Source organism: Cyprinodon tularosa, unplaced genomic scaffold (genome assembly GCF_016077235.1).
Source record: "Cyprinodon tularosa strain WSP-4 unplaced genomic scaffold, ASM1607723v1 ctg634, whole genome shotgun sequence".
NCBI lineage: Eukaryota > Metazoa > Chordata > Actinopteri > Cyprinodontiformes > Cyprinodontidae > Cyprinodon > Cyprinodon tularosa.
In genome coordinates, this window is record NW_024039379.1 from 45,028 (window position 1) to 66,734 (window position 21,707).

A 21,707-nucleotide genomic window follows, 5' to 3' on the forward strand; every position below is an offset into this window, starting at 1 on the left:
GCAGTGGGATGGCGCTACTGGGACTCGTCTATCTGGAAGCCAAACCAGTAGCAGAGGAACATGAAGCTCACTAGAGTGAAACGCGCTGCCTTGGATATTTGGGCAATTTAGTGCTGAAAGCCCTAAAAAGAAAAGGAGACGACGTATTTGGACAAAGACATGGCTGAGCTAACGTGGCTACTACAGTCTGACAGTTTGACAGAAAGAACTGCATATTACGGGTTTTTTCTCTGGCCAGAAGTTCGATGGAAAATCCTCCCTCTTCAAGTTGGCGATCCAACGACCAACCCGTCCGTGGAGGATCAGGAATCAGAAAGGTATTAACATTACGACGGCGTCTTAGGGCCACGCAAAACTTTTTTTTTTACTTTATTTCGAGAATAAAATTGTAATATTTCGAGAATGAAGTCATCAAAGAGAAAGCTTGGAGCTCCACCCAGCAGATGACGGCCGACCAGCTCCACCAATCAGCAACCAGAGTCCACTTTGACATCCTGCCCAGTTTGATGCTGCTGTGAAAAGACTTCCTGATTTGTCAAACTGATGCTAAAGTAGAACTTCCCATGATGCTCCACATTCCTCATTTTAGGGAAGAAAGGGATTCTGGGAAGAGTTGTCATAAAATACTACTTTATTCTGATAATGTTACAACTTTATTCCCGTAATGTTACGACTTTATTCTCGTAATATTACGACTTTATCCTCATAATATTAAGACTATTCCCGTAATGTTACGACTTTATTCTCGTAATGTTACGACTTTATTCTCGTAATGTTACGACTTTATCCTCTTAATATTAAGACTATTCCCATAATGTTACGACTTTATTCCCGTAATGTTACGACTTTATTCCCGTAATGTTACGACTTTACTCTCGTAATGTTACGACTTTACTCTCGTAATGTTACGACTTTACTCTCGTAATGTTACGACTTTACTCTCGTAATGTTACGACTTTACTCTCGTAATGTTACGACTTTACTCTCGTAATGTTACGACTTTATTCCCGTAATGTTACGACTTTATTCCCGTAATGTTACGACTTTATTCCCGTAATGTTACGACTTTATTCTCGTAATGTTACGACTTTATTCTCGTAATGTTACAACTTTATTCCCGTAATGTTACGACTTTATTCCCGTAATGTTACGACTTTATTCCCGTAATGTTACGACTTTATTCCCGTAATGTTACGACTTTATTCCCGTAATGTTACGACTTTATTCTCGTAATGTTACGACTTTATTCTCGTAATATTACGAATTTATTCAAGTAATGTTACGACTTTATTCTTGTAATGTTACGAATTTATCCTCGTAATGTTACGACTTTATCCTCGTAATGTTACGACTTTATTCCCATAATGTTACGACTTTATTCTCTTAATACTAAGGCTTTATTCTCTTAATATTATTACTTTATTCTTGTAATTTCATGACTATTCTCATAATGTTACTATTTTATTCTCAAAATTAAAAAATTCAAAAATCTCTAGCCTGGCCCTAATACTCCGTCGTACAACATCCAGCTGCCATGCACGTGGGCATTGTCAGTTTCACTATAGCTCTGGTGAATTTCAATGGTGAAGTCCTCTGGAAATCTTCAATAATTGTTGTTGATTGCAGATGTGTCTAGTAGTTCCCATTGATTTAGCTTGGAAAGCGGGGAGAATGGCGCTAGGCTTACCGCACCGTGACGTCACTGCTGGAAGATGGCAGGAGGGAGGGGTTACTATATTTGGGCAAAGATGGCCGCTCCCAGGCTCAGTGATCGCCATGAAAATGTTTTGTTTTTTTTTTACAATTAACACTAAATTCACTCAATCATCTCAAACGTATTAGTTGTCAGTTAAAAATGAAGCAGCAGGAGCTTCTTTGATGGCGATTGGTTCGAACGTAGCATCAGACTTTCTGATTGTTTGAATTAACCTATGAAACATAATTTTGAACCTAAAAATTATCTAATCAGGACAAAAATTAGGACCAGGATGCAGGAAATAGCGTTTCAGAGTCTAAATTTCAACATAGGCTGTGTTACTCCAAGGTGTATGCCCTATGAAATATTCCCAGCTACAAACCTGGTTGCAGGTGTAATAATTAAAGTTGTAATTTCATTATTTCATCTACAAAGAGCAGTCTGTTGTGGTATCATAACCTAGCTCCTATTTACGTTGCAGTTTTAGCTCCTTTGTACATTTTAAAATGTTTTGCCTCTTCTTAACGACATGATGTGCTTCATCATTATCATTATGGGCTGGTTTCAATGCCTTAGTGGGCGATATGTGACAAATTATGGTCTAAATGTAACTTTTTTGTTTTCTAATAACAATATTTTCACCAACTGGCCCAAAACAAACAAAAGCAATGATTAATTATTTTTATATTCAAACCAAAACGGGTTCAGATGGTTTCTTATCTTCTGGGTCATCAGAAGAAATAAAAAGGCAGAGGTTCGGGCAGTGGAAGTGCCAACCACAGCAAATAGAGGCTTAATGCCACGGGTTCCGGTAAAGCGTAAACTGAGACCCTCAGGACACACACACAGAGTGGGTCGCGGTGTCGGGTCAGCTCTTGTGATGTGCAGATGTAAACTAAAAGCTTCTATCGAACGCCTCAACTGCTTCGGTGACAAGGATCCCCAAGGACGAGGAAGAGGAGGAGGCAGAGATGAAGCGACGTCTGGAAGGGAAGCAAACCGCTGTAGTTTAGAGAGAAACCCTGAAACTGGACCTGAACCAGTTCCTATAGAAGATACGGGCGCTGACAGGCAGGTTCCTACATGATGGATCACAGCAGCTCCTGCAAACATGACTGAAAAATGAACAACATGTCTGCTTAAACAAACACGCTGTAACCCTCCCTGTAACCACAGCCCTCACACCCCTTCATCATGTCATCCTCAGTCGATATGAAACCTGACCAAAGCGCCACTGCGTCCATTTATGTGGTGAAACGGAGACTCTGATCTGCTGTGGGAATAAAGAAGCAACTGCTGGGGACATCTTAAACCACCCACCCAGCCTGCAGATCCCCCAGGCCATGACCTGAAGCCCCCCTCAGCTTGTTAAGATCAATGTTACATCATCCATTAAACTACAGCCCTGAGTCCTGGTTTGTTAAAGATGTTCATGTTTAACCAAAGTCCAGCTGAACCCAGTCACAACATTTTCTCTATAATTCAGAACTTGGTTGAATGTTTCCCTTCATTAGCTCCTTACTTGCTGGTTATAAACGACTAATTTCCTTATCTTGAACAGGTAAAGAAAGAAGACCTCAGCATCTCCTACTAGAACCAGGTAGGAGTTAGTTTTGGAGAGAACCAAAACTAACTGTCATCATCATGTTGGGGAAGCAGGCAGAAAAATAACCAAACATCATCAGTCCCGATTCACCATCTTTCTTCATCAGATGGATCGTTTTACATCTTCATGTTGAGATGATCAACCATGTGGGTCCCATAAAACTCTGTTTCCATGTACGGTTAATACAGCTACCGTAATTTTCGGACTATAAGCCACGACTTTTTCCCCATTTTTCAACCTTGCGGCTTATCTATGGACTTTTACAGCTAACGGCCACTAGGGTAATACCTAAATCTATGGATTTTACCATCCACCATGATGACGTCACATTTGCTTCAACAAACAAGTACGGCAGCCGCGCGCGCAGGAATGCGGAGGTCCTCCGGAAGCAGACTGCTACCGCGAGCGGTGCGAGACATTAGACAGACATTAAACATAAAGAAAAACCTGCAGCTTACAGTCCGGTGCGGCTTGTATATGTACAAATCATGCAATTTAGCTTCTGCGGCCTATATTCAGGTGCGACTATAGTCCGAAAATTACGGTATTCCTTATTTCTGCATATTATGTTTTTGATATAAATCTTTTTGCTAAAATGCCATCAAAATGCTGATAATATTAAGTGTGTCTCAGCCCCCCCCTTCAGTGTCCACCATATTGGATCAGTCCATTTGCTGCACATGTTCAGAAAGGTCCAAACAGACAGCAGCAAACCATTTGAAAACAAACCATGCAAAGAGCAGTGTTGCCAACTTAGCGCTTTAGTCGCTATATTTAGCCACTTTTCAGACCCCTCTAGCACTTTGATTTCTAAAAAGCTCCTAGCGCCAAATCTAGAGACTTTTTTCTGCTACTGGAGACTTTGGAGACAACATCTAAAAGCAGCGAACTCTGCTCTCCAGAGCGAGTAGATTGGTAACCCCGCCTCCTGCTCTCCTCTATCTTGTCTGCTGTCATGATTCATGCAGCTATTATTTCATCCAAATGAAAAATGGAGAACAGATAAGCAGATCATGGCTTGTCTACAGTGAAAAGAAGGACTGGGTTATTTACTTTGGCCTTTTTGGAAACACAGGAAGGAGCAATCAGCTAAGTGAGCTTAGTGCTTGGAAAAAATCTTTCATTCCTTTAGAGACAGCATGAAAAGTCAGCTGAGTACAAAACATAGAGAGGAAAACAAGAAGAAAAGGGACAAGAAGAGAGGGACACAACCTAGAACAGATAATGGATGTCTATTCTATTAACATTTCTACATCTGGAGAATGGGGCTGTTTTATGCCTTCTCCATTCAGAGGGCCCCCTGCCTTTCTTTGCCTAGGGACCCACATTTCCTAAATCTGGATGTTTGGCTCCTAAACAATGATCTGATCGAAGACGATGGAAGAAAATCCATGAATTTATTGTTGGACTGATGGATCCGGCAGGATAGAAGTAGAAATGACTGAATGAGGAGGTTGTATGCAAGCACTGATGAATGGATCAATAAAAAGTCAGAAAAATCTGTGTGGGGAAAAAAACATTTATGCCATTTTTGTTGCTTTCCAAGTCAATTTGTTTTCAATTATCCACATAAAATGCAAATTAAAATATGAGTATCTTTTTTGTTAAAGTCGTGGGGAAGCCGCCGTTCCAACCGTTGCGTTTCTGAATTCTCTCGAGTGGTGCCCGACTTTATACGAGTGAATAAAGTCCATTGGGACCAAGTAGCACTAAATTGGTGACTTAGAAACGACGCTGTCAAGGAACGCTATGGACAGAGGAAACATGCAAGAGGAGGAGAGTTTAGTGTCGGAGGTCGTGGATGAGTCTCCTCCGTCATCCATTTTTTATTTAGAGGAGGAAAGCGGGGACGAAGATGTTGTGGAAGAGGACGCCAGGGCGGCAGAAGCTTGGTTTGGTGTAAAAGGCTTCCAGCCGTACATGTTTGAGCCCTTGCCTCGCAACGCTGCCAGTTCTGTTAGCTCTACGCCTGCTGAAGACACAGACGTCCATCCCCGGGAACACTGGGACGCAACTCAATGGGAAAGGAAAGGATTCTGGTTTCAACCGTTGCGTATATTAGCTGCGACACATGAATCACGATGCTATGACCGAAAACATTTGATTGACAGATGAGCGTTGATATATGATTGGATGAATTTAGGTGTTCAGGCTGACGTAGAACTAACTGGCCTGCAGAAGATAACGAAATAAACACAGAAGAGTTTTTTTTTTTTTTTTTTTAAGAAATTTTCTAAATTTTGGAACAATACGGTCTGATAAAGAGAACATTTATATACATGTTTAAGCCAGAATGATTGGAAATTTAAATATGATTTCCCTGCAACTTTAAGGGGATTAAATCTGTGTTTAAATATTTAATGTTTACTTAGTTATGTTAAATTATTATTATTTGGAGAAGCATTGCTCTGTTTAAAGGTGGGCTCCATTCACGCACGTCTTCAGCGGTACTCCGCGAGAAGCAGATGTGGTGGCTGTTCAGGGAGTCGGAGGAGCTGATCGCACACACACTCGGTCCCAGAGCGAGTGTGTGTTGGCTGTACCGAAGGGCCCCGTGGGAAGGAAAGCTTCACCAGCTGTGTTCTGACACACAGGAACACTCAGGGCCCGGGGACAACACACACACAGATCACACGTGTGCACCGAGCCGTGTCTCCATGACAAACAAACAAACTAATGGATATGCATACAAACATTGCTCCCATGCAAAACATGACTAACATGTTTGGAAAAAATTCACAGTTGTGTCCTCGGCAAGGAGCCGCAACATGTTTTATATTTTTTATTCTTACAGGAAATGTCACAAATAGGAAATCATCCATGGTCGGTACGCTCAGAGGAAAGAGGACAGGGAGGAGAAATGTAAAGAAAAGGAGGGGGGGGATCATAGGAGAGCAGAGAGGATGAGGAGGAGGTGTGTTCATTCGTCTGTGGAAGAGACACTTGACCTGGTTTCTTTGAGAAACACTCAAACCGCGGGGCTCGTTCGGAGGGAATCGCGCAGCCGATGGGATCAAATATTAAAGAGACGGAGACATGATGTAGAACCAGACCGAAGATGGGCGATAAAACAAATCTACCTCGGGATGTTGATACCTTCCCGAAGAAAGCAAATGTTTGCGTAAAGAGCAGTTAGTTCGGCGCTGAAGCCGAGGAAGGAGCGGCTGCAGGCCGGTGTAGGTACCAGATTGACTCGGGCTGCCAGATTGACTCGGGGGCCTGCGCCTTTTGAGATGCGTCAGAGCGTCCGCCATCTTAAATGTGGCAAATCTGCAGTTTCTCAGTCACTTAAACAGTATCAGAGGGACTTTAATCTCTGAATATACTTTGTATTCGTAGTATTTTTGGTTTTGTAATATTACAAGTTTATTTTTTGTATCCCTTTAGCTTCATTCTCCTGAATTTATTCTCGTTACAAATGCAGACCGCGGGCTCAATGTAGTTTGTTTGAGTGGCATTGCCATAATGTCACGTCATCGGGAGGCGCAGGGACCATGGAGAATGTCTTCGTAAAATTGTCCGTTTACAAACAGCAATCCCGCTTTCGAATAAAACCTACACCCCGCTATAATTACTTTAGTAAGCTGTCCAGACCAATCAAAATGTTTTGCGCAATTGTGCAAACGTTAAAACAATTATGTATTGTGACGTCATCAAAAGGCGCAGGCCCCCGAGTCAATCTGGCAGCCCGAGTCAATCTGGTACCTACACCGGCAGCCATGAAACCTCGGCTTATGTGTCGGTGTGAGTTTCTGAATGCTGGTTAGGCAGCACTGTTGTTGCACCGCTGCAGAAACATAATCTGCTGATGATTCTACAGAACCTTCAGAGTGGATCAAATTGTGCAGCGGACAACCGGATGGGTTTCCAGCCTTTAACAAAGTGGAGACATCAGCTGTTTCACCTGCCAAACAAAGAAGCTGAATTTTGGTTCCACTGACACACAAACACAGCGCTTTAGCGGAAGCCATATCCATCCCTGGGTTCACCGCAAAAATGTTGAAATCTGAAAAAGTCATTTTTTCCTGAAATGAGTTCATTGTTTCTTGAATCAAGAGGGACACTTAGCCAACGGAAAAAAAGACAATTTACATTTAAAATAATAGCAACTGCATTGTCTTATTTAAAGTGCATATTATCCAATTCTAATGATGAAGATTCTCAGTCATCCAGGTCATTCCAAAAAAAGTTTAAAAAAAAACAATCTACTGGACTTTCTTTCAAAGTTTGAAGACGTTTCGCTTCCTATCCAGGAAGCTTTTTCTTTCAAAACTCACAAACTCAATGATATTTTTGATATTTTTAATGGAAAAACCTTCCTGGATGCAAAGCGAAACGTCTTCAAACTTTGAAAAAAAGTCCAGTGCATTGTTTTTTAACTTTTATTTTTTTAATTATCCAATTGTTTTATCAGTAAAATCAAAGAACCCATTCCATTGGCAAATCATCTAATTTACCTGCTCAAAAAGGCTACATACACTTAATCTAAATGTTTTAAGTTAAGTGGCGGGGGGGTGAAATGTGCAATTACTGTCCTTTTCCAGGACCTGGTTTAGCTCCAAGGCTAGGCTAACTGCATGCAGCGAGGCTAAAGCTTTATTCGGCTTTCCCTGCCTGCTTTTTCAATTGTCTGGGACAATCTGGGATTCACATGGAAAATAATAGAATACAGTCTACTTTTTCTAGATCTTTGTTAATTTGCATAGTTGCTCTTACATAAATACATTCTAAGAGAGTAGTTTCTAGATATTAAAAAATATGAAGCTGACTAGTAGTTTCTCCATTATCAAACTGGTAGATAGGGGCAGTGATAGCCATGCTAACTCTGTAGGGGCAGTGATAGCCATGCTAACCCTGTAGGGGCAGTGATAGCCATGCTAACCCTGTAGGGGCAGTGATAGCCATGCTAACCCTGTAGGGGCAGTGATAGCCATGCTAATCCTGTAGGGGCAGTGATAGCCATGCTAACCCTGTAGGGGCAGTGCTAGCCATGCTAACCCTGTAGGGGCAGTGCTAGCCATGCTAACTGTGTAGGGGCAGTGATAGCCATGCTAACTCTGTAGGGGCAGAGATAGCCATGCTAACTCTGTAGGGGCAGTGATAGCCATGCTAACTCTGTAGGGGCAGAGATAGCCATGCTAACTATGTAGTGGCAGTGATAGCCATGCTAACTGTGTAGGGGCAGTGATAGCCATGCTAACTATGTAGGGGCAGTGATAGCCATGCTAACTGTGTAGTGGCAGTGATAGCCATGCTAACTGTGTAGGGGCAGTGATAGCCATGCTAACTGTGTAGTGGCAGTGATAGCCATGCTGTGTAGGGGCAGAGATAGCCATGCTAACTCTGTAGGGGCAGTGATAGCCATGCTAACTCTGTAGTGGCAGTGATAGCCATGCTAACTGTGTAGTGGCAGCGATAGCCATGCTGTGTAGGGGCAGAGATAGCCATGCTAACTCTGTAGTTGCAGTGATAGCCATGCTAACTGTGTAGGGGCAGTGATAGCCATGCTAACTGTGTAGGGGCAGTGATAGCCATGCTAACTCTGTAGGGGCAGTGATAGCCATGCTAACTGTGTAGGGGCAGAGATAGCCATGCTAACTATGTAGGAGCAGTGATAGCCATGCTAACTCTGTAGGGGCAGTGATAGCCATGCTAACTGTGTAGGGGCAGTGATAGCCATGCTAACTCTGTAGGGGCAGTGATAGCCATGCTAACTATGTAGTGGCAGTGATAGCCATGCTAACTGTGTAGGGGCAGTGATAGCCATGCTAACTATGTAGTGGCAGTGATAGCCATGCTAACTGTGTAGGGGCAGTAATAGCCATGCTAACTCTGTAGGGGCAGTGATAGCCATGCTAACTGTGTAGGGGCAGTAATAGCCATGCTAACTCTGTAGGGGCAGTGATAGCCATGCTAACTGTGTAGGGGCAGTGATAGCCATGCTAACTATGTAGGGGCAGTGATAGCCATGCTAACTGTGTAGGGGCAGTCATAGCCATGCTAACTATGTAGGGGCAGTGATAGCCATGCTAACTGTGTAGGGGCAGTCATAGCCATGCTAACTATGTAGGGGCAGTGATAGCCATGCTAACTGTGTAGGGGCAGTCATAGCCACTGTAAGGGGCCTTGGTTATGGTTAATGACCGGCGTACCTGACATGGAACAACCATACTATGCATTTTGCTTTAGGTTAATGGACTAGGTAAAACAGGCTATGTATGCTTCCAAATAAAAAAATTCTACCTTCCATCTCCTTTTTTTTGTTGCAACTATACAACTGCCCAGCTTCTTAGAGAAGTGTCCTACTGTGGGGGTGGGGCTCTGCCATCTTTTACAAAACGTACCAGAAGTTGCTTAGTTTTGCTTAAATTGTAGATATTTTTTGTTACTTTCTTTCAAAGTAAGTTAAGTTGAGTTTTAATTTGCTGTAAATTTGTCCTGTTTTTTACAGTAATGACCCCTGACTGCTGCACGTAGAGACGATTGACTTGATCATCTACATTTTTACTGACAAAACACAAACAAAAAGCTCACTCTGGAAGTCATGGAAGAGATCTAAACCTAAAGGTCTGGGAACCTAATACCAAAACCTAATGGAATCTGTTGAGTTTATCCCCTCCCCCCCAGAGGGCTGACCCTAATCCTAACCTAACATTGGATTTAATATGACCTCATTAAATTACCCTTGGGACCAACTTCCGGTGTGTGCTTCCTACACTCATTGGAAAATGGCGGCTCCCTGCTCCTGCAGCACAGTAGTCTTGGTAGAGTTTACTCAGCAGTGATTCAATCGGCGGAGCTCTGGTGAAAGGCCCATGACAGGGTAACAAACGTCACCATTCTGTTGGACGATTTTCAAATTTATTTGCCAATCGCCAAACGGCCGTCCCTTGACACCCGACATCAAGGCTTGGTTATAGTTAGAGTGGCTCAGGTTATCCTGAGCTATCTCTATAGTTCTGCTGCTATAGGCTTAGACTGCTGGAGGACATAGGGACCCCTTTTTATCATTCTGCTTCATTCTATCTCTATTCTCACACTCTGCAGAATCTGTTAGTTCAATCTCTAACGTTCTGCTCTCTCTGTGCGTTTCCTGAACAGGAGCTGGTTGACAGTTGCCTTTTGCATCTATGCTTCTTTTTCTATGTCTGCTTCTGTCTCCTTGAACCCCAGTGGGCCTCAGCAGATGGCCGCTCACACTGAGCCTGGTTCTGCTGGAGGTTTCTTCCTGTTCAAAGGGAGTTTTTCCTCTCCACTGTCGCTACAAGCATGCTTAGTGTGAGGGATTGCTGAAGAGTCAATGAGTCGATGCAATCAGCTGGTTTTCCTTAGATAGAAAACTTTGAATCAATCTGACTGGATGATCTGGTGAACTGGAAAGTGACCTGAGATGACATGATGTGAATTGGAGCTATAGAAATAAACTGAATAGAATTGAATGAAGGGGTTAATTTACCAAGTAATTTACATTTAAAATAAGAACATTTAAATTTCAAGTGCATATTATCTAATTACCTTGGATGTGACGTGAGTTGAAGTTGGGTTTAGGAATGTTTTGGTTCTGGACGGAGTCAGGGTTAGGCCAGAGAAATAAAGAAATATGAACAGAAGTCGATGGAAAGTCCCGTATAATGACACACCACGGTGTGTGTGTGTTTCTATACATGTTAAGCCTAAAGTCTTAAGCTAATGGGGCCACAATGTGGCTTTGTGTGCGTCAGTTGCTGCAGATCATGGCATTAGACTTGCAGCCGGAGGTCACTGGGGGCGGTAGTATAGGAGGGAGCGCAGATTGACTTCTACATGGCTCACGCTTCATTTACAAAGCAGAAACTCTCAGATTATGTTTCAGGAACAGAGCCAGAAACAGTCTGCTTAAACAATAACAGGACATAAACAGGAGCAGAGCTTTAGGAAACTCACATGGGCAGCACCTGTTCAAAGGTCAGCTAAGCTCCTGAAGTAGTGCAAAGTCACCATTGGTTCTGTTTAACAAGATTAAAGTGGAACCTGCTGCTAACCGATGAATTCTGCTGGTACAGAAAAGAGGCTTTAATTGTTCAAAATTATTACAAACTGGAGGAAAGCCTGCCTTCATGTTCTGCTCTGGGGCCTAAAATTATTTAAATCATCTCAGCAAACCTTCACAGATTGCATGTCGTGGTTGGAAAAGCTCAGTTTCCAACTAGCTCCATGTCTGGAGAAAGCAGCTGCCCAACACGGTGGTGGAGGGCTGATGATCTGGGACTCCACCCTGTGATTACTATCATAAGTGTTAAAAGTATTCACGTTTATCACTCAAACACAAGTAGAAATCCTACTGCTTAAAAACACTTTTGCAGAAGTTAAGAGGAATCAACTTTCGCTTTTACTCCAGTAAAAGTGTAAAAGTATGATTTTTAAAACTACTCAAAGTATAAAAGTAAAAGTAATGCAGGAAAAAATGTTTTTTTATAAGTTTTAAATACCAACCGGCCATAATAAAAATTAGCTTAAATGAAAAAAAACTAACAAGTCTATTTCTAAAAAAGTAAGGAGTAGAAAGGAGGGATAATTGCAAAAAGAAACGTAAGAAGTAGAAGGAAAACGTCTTAAAGATAATTACTTAAGTAAAGTATAGATAGCCAACATTTCTACTTAAGGAAATTAAGAAAGTATTTGTACTTTGTTACGTGACGCCTCTGATTACTTTATCCTGGAGCTCAGATTTCTGATGCTCGGCTCCAAAAAGAGCAGAAAACCACAAGAACATTTAGGGCTGGATGTTAACCATCGACCGATTATGGAGAGCCATTTCAGCCAAAATTAAATAAATAAATAAATGGGTGAAATAAATAAAAAATGAGTAAAAAAAAAATCAAAAAATTAAGAAAATGAGTGAAATAAATAAGAAATTTGTTAAATAAATAATTTAGCTTTTTCATTAAACCAATTTTTAATTTATTTATTTTTCATATTATCAATTTCCCAATTTCTCTTTTTCATTTATCTATTTGTCATTTATCCCTCTATCCATTTACCCATTTTTCATTAATCTAATTTTCATTTAACCACTTTTCAATTTCCCTTTTTCATTAAGCCAATTTTTTTATTTATTTATTTTTCAGATTATCTATTTCTCAATTTCTGTTTTATCCATTTTTCATTAATCTATTTTTTTATTTAACCATTTTTCAATTTCCTTTTTCCATTAACCCGATTTCCTATTTCCCAGTTTCATTAATCAATTTCTCATATATCCCTTTTTTATTTACCATATTTTCTTTTATCTATTTTTCATTTAGCATTTGTTTGAAAAATTTTTAATTTTCCCATTTTCCAATTTCCCTTATTCATTAAGTTTTTCCTTATTTTTAAATTTATCACATTCTATTTTCCCCTCAACATATACCGAACCGAAAACCGTGACCGTGAAACCGTGAACCGAACCGACCCTAGTTTCTGCCATTAGGAACCAAACAGTATGTATGCATAGTGTAGAGCGGATGGAGAATTGACCAATCAGAGGCCTCCTGTCTGTGGAAGGGGGGATATCTGTGTTAACTGCGACACACACACAGACGACCGGGTTTCTGAGCATAAACCAGGCTGAAGTTCTGACATGATGGACGTTGATGTCCGGCTCATATCTGTGCTGACTGAGCCTAATTCCTGTCTGAGTGTTTGGAGTTTATCCAGTTTAGTTTCCTGTGTTTTTCCTGCTGCGACTGAGGGAAGTGATGACGGCTCCTCAAAGGAGCCCAGATCTGCTCAGCTTCTGGACCAGATGTCCAAACCTGCAGGGTTCTGATATCCGAGCCCGTAGTTATCAGTTGGAAGTTTTTATAGAGCGAACTGGAACCGCTGGAGATCCTCAAACCTACATTTTTGCAGGTCAGTAGCTCGGGTTGAAATTTCTGAGCAACCAAAACTGTTCCTCAGTCTGCAAAGTCCTGCATGTCAGGTGGTTTTGATGTGATTTAGAGGAAAAGCATTACTAAAAGCCTGGGATGATCAGATCGATACCTGAGCTCCAAAGCCATCCATCGAGCAGCTCTAAACTTGGAACCAATGTTTGTTTCACAACTGTGAGAAGAAAGTGTGAAGGTCAACTGCTTTCAGTGTAGAAATGTCACATCGTCGGTGTGTGAATCTCTGTTTCGCTTCACAAATCCTGCTTGGAAAACACGTGTAAACACTGTCGGTTCCACCCACTATCACAGAGCCGAAGGCCAGGGAGCGAGGAACTCCAATCTGTTCCTGCTGGGCTTTTTTTTTTTTAAAGTCATGTATATAGAAGGGAAACGACATCAGGAACAGAGAGTACAGATAAGCAGCGCTCCGATTATCTCTTCCGACAGCTCTTTGGTCCGCTGAGCCGAGCTCCCCCATCCCGTAAAGCATGCATGGAGTCTATACGGTTTGCACAGCGTCTGTTAAGCCGTTAGTCATGGGCTAATGAGGCCAAAGAGTGTGTCTGTTTGCAAGCGGGACGCAGGCCAGCGTGCACGGGGCGCTGTGCATGTCAGAGGGCAGTCCTTCTGCAGCATGGTATTACACTGGCAAAGGGGAGGTCAGAGAGGACGTTAGTGTGAGCGCGAAAGAGAGAACAGCCAGCAAATGTGTGTCTCTCTGTAGGGACGGACTCATGCTTCATTTAAACTAAAGGCGGAAATACACTGGAGGCGCTGGATTTGCGCGTTCCCACTGTCCCCACAGACCTGCGAGCATCGAGGAAAACACAACAGAAGCTCAAATTACTGGAGAAGATTTCCAAACCATCAAATAACCATTTCATTGAACTCAACCAGCTGTGCTTTTCACTGCGCTGGGAGATGATTCAGGGGGAAGAACTGACTTATTTAGGAAGCATTTCCTCATTTTAACGCATATGATGATGCTGGTCACTAAATACTGTTAGTGTCTCAGTCATCCAGGTCATAGTCATTCCGAAAAAGGTTGTTTCCAAGTTTGAAGACGTTTCTCTTCCATCCAGGAAGCTTTTTCAATTCAAAATGTCAGAAATAGCGTTTAGTTCCAGGTTTTATCCAGCAGCCCAACAAAGCCTGGTTTTAGTTTAGAAAACATGCAAATAGAAACGGATGAACGGGTCCCCCCCTTTGGAATGGGGGTCGTTTGACTGCAATGCCCCATACCTGTCTATGTCTCTGAAAGGGTGTTCAGAATGTGCACACTTTGGACAAAGAAGGCAGGTGGTTTGAGAGGGGCGTGAAGGAAGCAATCTATGCTAAAAAGAAAAAACCAACCTTAAACAGAGGAGGTGGAGTTCGGCTTTCAAAAAACATGGAATGCAGTGATAGAGTCGATCCCTTCCTGCTATCATCGCAGCCTCAATCCCTTTACAGGAGAACAGAAGACCTCACCTATTCAGTCAGGCCAACTATTCCCTTTAACGACCCCCCTTTCAGAGACATAGACAGGTATGGGGCATTGCAGGCTAACAAAGAAGCTAAACGACCCCTCAGGGTTCCTACAGCATGAGGCAAGTTAAATTCAAGACTTTTTAAGACTTTTTAATGCCACTTGAAATAAAAATTTAAGACCAAATTCAAAAGTAAAGGTGTATTTTTCCAAACCAGCTGTTGTAGTGCAAACACCAATGGCCCCTTGGTGTGTTCGGTGATTTTGGAGTCTCTGCACTTTAGGGCAGTGGAGTTATTGATTTTTATTTGCCACGATTTGCTGTTTTACCATTTACAGACGGTTCCTAACCACTCGCCTGGCCGCTGCCTGTGCATAGAGATCCATGTGATACATCCAGCTCAGAGAACGGCTCGTTTTTCTCGAAAATAACGCTTTTTGGTTCTTGTAATATGTAGTCTGTGCTATCAGGACATGAAAGAGGCGCCATTTGTGTTTCAACAACGAGAGTTCTTGATCCCGGGAGTCCGAATCTGTGAATATCTTTCTAACTTTACCGAAGTATGGTTTTGCGAGGGAACGCAAGAGAAAAAAAAATTCCCAATGTCCCCTAGGGGACTCCGTAGGACAGAACCAATGATGGCGAGCCGTTATTTTTTTTATTTAAAAAAGAAATAATTTGCAATTTTAATGTTTTATTTAGATTACATAAATAAATCGTAATAAAAATGATCCTGTTTATGAGTTTTAAAAATTGAGACCTACGAAAAACTGATTTAAGACATTTTAATACCAATTAAGGCCTTAGTTTTATTTTAAAGAATTCAATGCCTTTTAAGGCGTTTTAAGGACCCGCGGGAACCCTGGCCCATTCTGAGTGAAACAAAGTCCAGTCCTTTTATTTTCTAATTATATAATTTTATCAGTAAAAAAAAAAAAAAACTTCCATTGGCAAGTCATCTAATTTACCTGCTCAAATTAAGGCTACATACAGTTAATTTAAATGTTTGACTTATTTCTAGATTGTTTTTGGAATTTCTGTTTAAACTACTAAAAACTGACGGTTATTTTACAAATGGATTTATCTGTCTATTATTTTTTTGATTAATAATCGGATAACCAAAGTTTCCTGAAGAAGAACTTTTACAAAATTAAACCAGGGGAAACTAGGGCTGGGCGATATAGAAAAAAAGCTTATCGATAAAAAAAAATGCATATTGATCGATATCGATAATTATTGAAAAGATTTGAAACCATATTTTATGTGCAGCTCTGCCTGGACTTTTTATAATATTGCTAAATGATTTAATTGTAATAAAAAACAAACACAGACTTCAAATTAAATCTTTATTTAACCAACTTTTTTAACCATAACAGAATTGTTTTAAAGAAAAATAACTTAAGAGACCTGAGTTATGTTATTAAATACTGACAAAGAATAAACTAAAGTGACCAGAAAAGTGACCAAAATAAATATACCGTAACAAATAAATAAATGCCCCGCCGCCGCCGCCCCCGTTTCCTGCTTTAACCTGAGTTATTACTTTGAAGTTTCTGGCCCCTCTGCATTTTTATCTCAATTGTTAGAACTACGTGGGAAACTGCCCAGAACTGAAAATATATATATATATATTTTCCCGAAATTCCCGAAGATTCCTCGGAGGAGAGCCGCGTCGGGGCCTACACAGCTCGTACTCCTGCGGCTGTGAGTGGCTGAGATGAGTTTTCACTGGTTCCCGACACATTTTCCAGATGACTGTGGTTTGTTTTTGGTCCGACTTGCCATGACCGAAATACTGCCAGACTGCCGAATTACAAAAACCTTTCTTTGGAACAATTTCCTCCGCCTCTCCTTGCTGCACAGCTTCATGTGCTCTGTGTTGTGGTTTAAGAGGGCGGCGCTTTGTGACGGCGTGCCTGGGTCCGCGATTGTGATTGGTTGGGAGGAAGCAGTGACTAGCATAAACCTACATGCTAGGCTACAATGAGAAGGAAGGAAAACTGCGTTTCTTTTTTATCGAACTTTTATCGACCCTCTTTTTTTCTATTGCGCCACACGTCTATCGATCGATATATATCGTTATTGAATTATCGCCCAGCCCTATGGGAAACTAAAACTTTTCAACTGGAGGAGTTCTGGATAGAAAATATTGACGAAGAAAAAGGTTTATCAATTTTGGTATAATTCCTGCTCTGAGTGGGTCAGTCTGTCAGGTACAGAATATTTTACAGTCTCTATACTCCAGATAACGATTCATCTGATTCCAGCCCTAGTTTCGTCACCATATTTTCCATGGCAGACATTTGAAATTCAGATTTTCCAAGCTTTCAGTGAACGCACCGTTTCCTTAGCATTCTTAAAACTAAAAAGATGGCAGCTGTCATCTGTTATCCTATCCAGCGGTTTGTCCGTCTGAGTCCAGCTTACAGGGGGGCGGGACAGGAGGATCCTGAGGTACCGGGCCGCCGTCTCATCCTGACCCGGTATCGACAGCGGTGTTGCCTTCTCCTCCACCGCTCGATCACTCCTTTCTCCGCTTCCTGCTTGAGCGACACCCGACGCCACCCCTGCGACTGCATCTGTCTGCGTGTTTTTCTGCAGCATCTGCAGGCAGAGACGGCGCGCTCGGGTCAGGTTTCACATCGTCCCTTCCTTCCTGAGCGACGGGGTCCCTGGGAGGATCTCAGGTTGGTGTCGTCTGGCTGCGCGGCTGAGTGTTGGCGGGACAGGCGGCGCTGATATCTACATGTTTACGGTTAAACTACTCTGTGATGCACACAAACAAGCAGACGGACCCTGGAAACGCTGCTCCTCTAACAGGTCTGTCACATCTGAATCGTTTTTCACCCCAATCTAGTTTATTTCACATGATGCAGAAGGCAGGGAAATAATTGGAAAGGGGCAAACCTGAATATTTCAGAGCTTCAGACGTTCTGAAAGCTGAAACTTTCCCATAATTACTGATCAGCAGCAAACTTGGACATGTTTGGATGCAGCGAAGCTGAAAGATGTCCTGATCTGGATCTGACACTGGTTTCATGACGAACCAGGAGCTTCTGAAAGCTTAATGAAGACAAGTTAGAAGCTTGAAGAAGAAAAAGCTACAGCGCCCCCTCCAGGCAGGGGGAGTTTAGGCCTTAATCTGAGTCTAAACTCATCGCAGAGGGATACAGACTGATGGATCTGAACACTGAGCTCTATTCACTGGATTCCTGATTGCCCGAACAAAGTGAAGCCACCGTCCGCCATGTTGGTACTCCCCACTCCAACAGAGACGTGCAGTAAAATGCCTCCCTGTTCAGCATTTAGCTGCTAAAACCAGCAGTTTTCTGTCTACAGGAAGACATTCCACTGGTAATTTCCCAGTCAGTGGATGAACTAAGCAATAAATCCATCTACAGCCGATGGATCCTATAGTTTAGTCTGTAGACTAACATTAGTCTCAGACTGACTGGAAGACATTGACTGAGTTAGACATTGACATTGGGTCTAACGTTAGAAAATAGAAAGTAATTCACTGAGATGTTAATGTAGTAAATCTTTATTCAGTGGATGATGATGTCGTTTTTGGAAAGTTTAGTTTATTTCTCATATGAAAAAGTCATGATGTGTTAAAATATATTGAATGTTAGATTGATGAAAAAATAAATCTAAATAAGTATATCTTTTCTTTAATTGAGGAGGTAAGTGAGACATTTTGCCAAAGGAACGAGACAAATTACATTTAAAATAAGAAAGAACAATTGCATTGTCTTATTTCACTACATATTATCTAATTATCTTATTCTAAGTGTAAAAATACTCATTCCATTGGCAGATCACCAACTCGGATTAATGGTAAATAAACTTCATTTAAGACATTTTTGATCATTTCTAGATTGTTTTTTCAGTGTGTATTTTTAATTCAGTCTTTATGTAAAATCTTTCAATAAAATGTAAGATGTAATTACCATTAAAATATAACAAATTCATGTATATTACATCTACATCATTGATTTAGCTCTTTGGGCTCATCTATATTATTCTGCTCCATTAATACATTCATTTTATTGTGATGGGTTTATATAATATGTTATATTAGATGATGTATAGACTTCATAGACTCCATATGTGACGTGCCTTTTTATTTTATTATAAGTAAAGTAATCTACTGGGAAAAAAAACAGTCTAGAAATAAGTAGTAATTTCTTAAATTAAGTGTATTTACCCTTATTTTGAGTAGATAAATGAGATGATTTGCCAATAGAATGAGTATTTTTACTGTTAAAACCAGAAAGTTAGATACGGTAATTTGCACGGTAATGCAATTGTGTTTTCTTATTTTAAATGTAAATTGTCTCGTTCTATTGGCAAAGTGTCGCTTTTACCTCCTCAATCCAATAACAAATGCGCTTATTTTAAGAAAAAAAATGACTTCTCTAGTTTTTGATTTTTTCCAGTCTGTGTCAAAGTGATGAATGTACCTATTTTTAAAATATTAACTCCCTCGTGAAAAAGACAACATCGTGGTTGTTTGATGCTGTAGCGCACGGATTGTTTACACTGCGGCCGGTTCAACTTGGGAGTACCAACATGGCGGCCGATGGCTTCACTACCAGCGGGCAATCAGCGATCCAGGGAATAAATAGAGATCAGTGGATCTGAAGTAAAGCTGTGGTGAAGAAGCTAGAAGGTGGAGCTCTAGAAACGCGGGTCTGTGTGCTTTTATACCCGAACCTGAGCTCAGGAGATCCTGGATCGAAGCAGCAGAAGTTACTGCCTCTTAGAGAAAGACTGATCCATCATCTGAGGGAGATTAGAAAGAAGCTGAGAGGAACGTCCTGGTTTGCTGTCTGAACCATTACATCCTCAGCTGGAGGACTTCCTCTGAAAGATGAGAGTCTGATGCGGCTTCAGGCAGCGGGCTGGTGTTGGTGTCTGTCAATATGACAGACGGCTGGTCTGAAGGTGAAAAGAGCTGCAGCGAAGGATCTCTGGACCGAGCTAACCAACGGAAACACGTCGCCGCCGAGCAGCAGGCGGATCGGTCCGAATGCCGCTGCGAACGGCGCTCCTAAAGACCCGAGCGGGCGCCTGTTTACAGCGCGCACACACAGACAGGGATGTGTGCGGCTGTCAATCTGTGTTTACTGTGTGTGGACAGGTTTCTGCACCAGTTAGCGTCTCAAAGACGGGGACTCTGTCAGTCCCTGTACGTCAGACTGTTGCTGCTTGTAGATGTGCTCACCCATGCTGTTGGTGGAGCTGCACCACATCAGCAGACAGCCGGTACACAGCAGGTTGAGCGCTCCGAACAGCAGGATCCTCCACGACTGGAAACGACAGGAAAAAAACAGAAGAGGAGAGCTGTGAAACATCAGGAGCAAAATGTCTGCATCTGTTAGAGAGAACTTTACCGTTACAGAGAAAAAAAAACAGCAGAAAACCATTAAAGGTTCATGTTCTGTAGAATCTAAAATGAAAATAACAGAAAAACATGTGCAGGATGTTAAACTTCCTTCTGTTAGAGACGTTTGGATCAAAGCTTTAACGCTTTAGAGACGAATCAGTGAAATACTTTGAAAATCAACATTTCCAGCCAATAGTTTTATTGGAATCCAGGACAAAACTTTATTAGCTTTGGAACAATAAAAAAAATGGAGATTTTAATGGAAAAAATGAAAATCAATGTAACAACAAGAAACGCCGACTTGCCAAATATATTAAGAAAAATAACAAAAGAAATTCATGAAAAAAAAACATTTTTGTTCCAACATAACATTAATGCTGATAGTGGCACATGTTTTTAGTTAATAAAGTTAAATATAATTGTTTAATAAGCTTATTAACTTTTTAACTTTTCAATTAGATTTTTACCTTTTTGTCTTGACTTAATTTTCCAACTTATTTTGGCAATTTGGTGAAATTGCCAAAATAAGACGTACAATGATGTAAAAGGATCTTTGCTGAATGGCTGGATATAGATCTTGTGATTCTAGACCTCACTGAGGGACGAGGGGACTCCATTTCTATGAGGTATGCAAGGGATCAAAAACGCTAACTTATCCTCTAAATCGGAGGTCTTCAACAGGGGGTCCGTGACCCCTAGGGGGTCCACAGAGGTACTGCATAGCGGTTGTCAAAGCTTTGGTTGATTAGACTTTTTTTTTTAATATTCCCTCCTGCAATTTTTTCTAATTGAAATGTCTTAAATCCACATTAACATGAAATCAACAGACTGTAGTAAACAGAAGTTTGAATTGGCCAAGGTGTGAATTCAGGCAGGCAGAGTCCAACTTTATTGGCAAATTCAATCCTTGGAGCCAAAGTCTTCTCTTTTAGCAGTTCTCTACTGCCAATGGGAAGGGAGCTAAATGCTCATTGTCGACCCATGTTTGGAAAAACCAGCGTTAACACTGTATTTTCAGTGGGAAAGAGGCTTAAAATGAGTGAGTGGGATTTCTAATTGTTCTTTTGTTGAAAAATACAAACGTTGTCACTGAAGGGGGAAAAAAAATACAGGGAATTTAAGACATTTTTTGGGAGTTTCTGCAGCCCTGAAACTGCAACAGAACCAGAATCCAAAAGAAAAGCTACTTCCTACCATACTGGTTGTTTTAAGACAGTTTAATAGATTTCATCCAAAACCAAAATTGTTTCAATTAGCAGAAATAGAAAAGTTTAGACATGAAGTGAATTAGGGCTGAAACAATTAATCGGGTTAAACGATTATTGAAATAATCGTCAACTAATTTAGTAAAAGATTAATCCTTAACTGGAAAAAATCTAAATCTAGATAAGTCATTTTTTTCTTAAAATAAGTGCATTTGTTTTTGGATTGAGGAGGTAAAAGAGACATTTTGCCAATAGAACAAGACAATTTACATTTGAAATAAGAAAACACAACTGCATTGCCTTATTTCAAGTGCATATTATCTAAATATCTTATTTTAAGAGTAAAAATACTCATTCCATTGGTAAATCGCAGTTACCTACTAAAAATAAGGGTAAATACACTTAATTAAAGACATTTTTACTCATTTCCAGATCATTTTCCAGTGTTA

General features: G+C 41.0%; 1 protein-coding gene across 1 annotated transcript in view; it reads right to left on the reverse strand.

The window, feature by feature from the left end:
* Window positions 1-21,707, reverse strand: part of LOC119798716 (zinc transporter 6-like) — a 72,499-nt gene that overhangs the window by 34,206 nt on the left and 16,586 nt on the right. Inside the window, exon 4 of the mRNA XM_038308288.1 lies at window positions 19,892-19,976. Within this exon, the coding sequence (XP_038164216.1) occupies window positions 19,892-19,976 (85 nt within the window). The remainder of the gene's footprint in view (window positions 1-19,891; window positions 19,977-21,707) is intronic.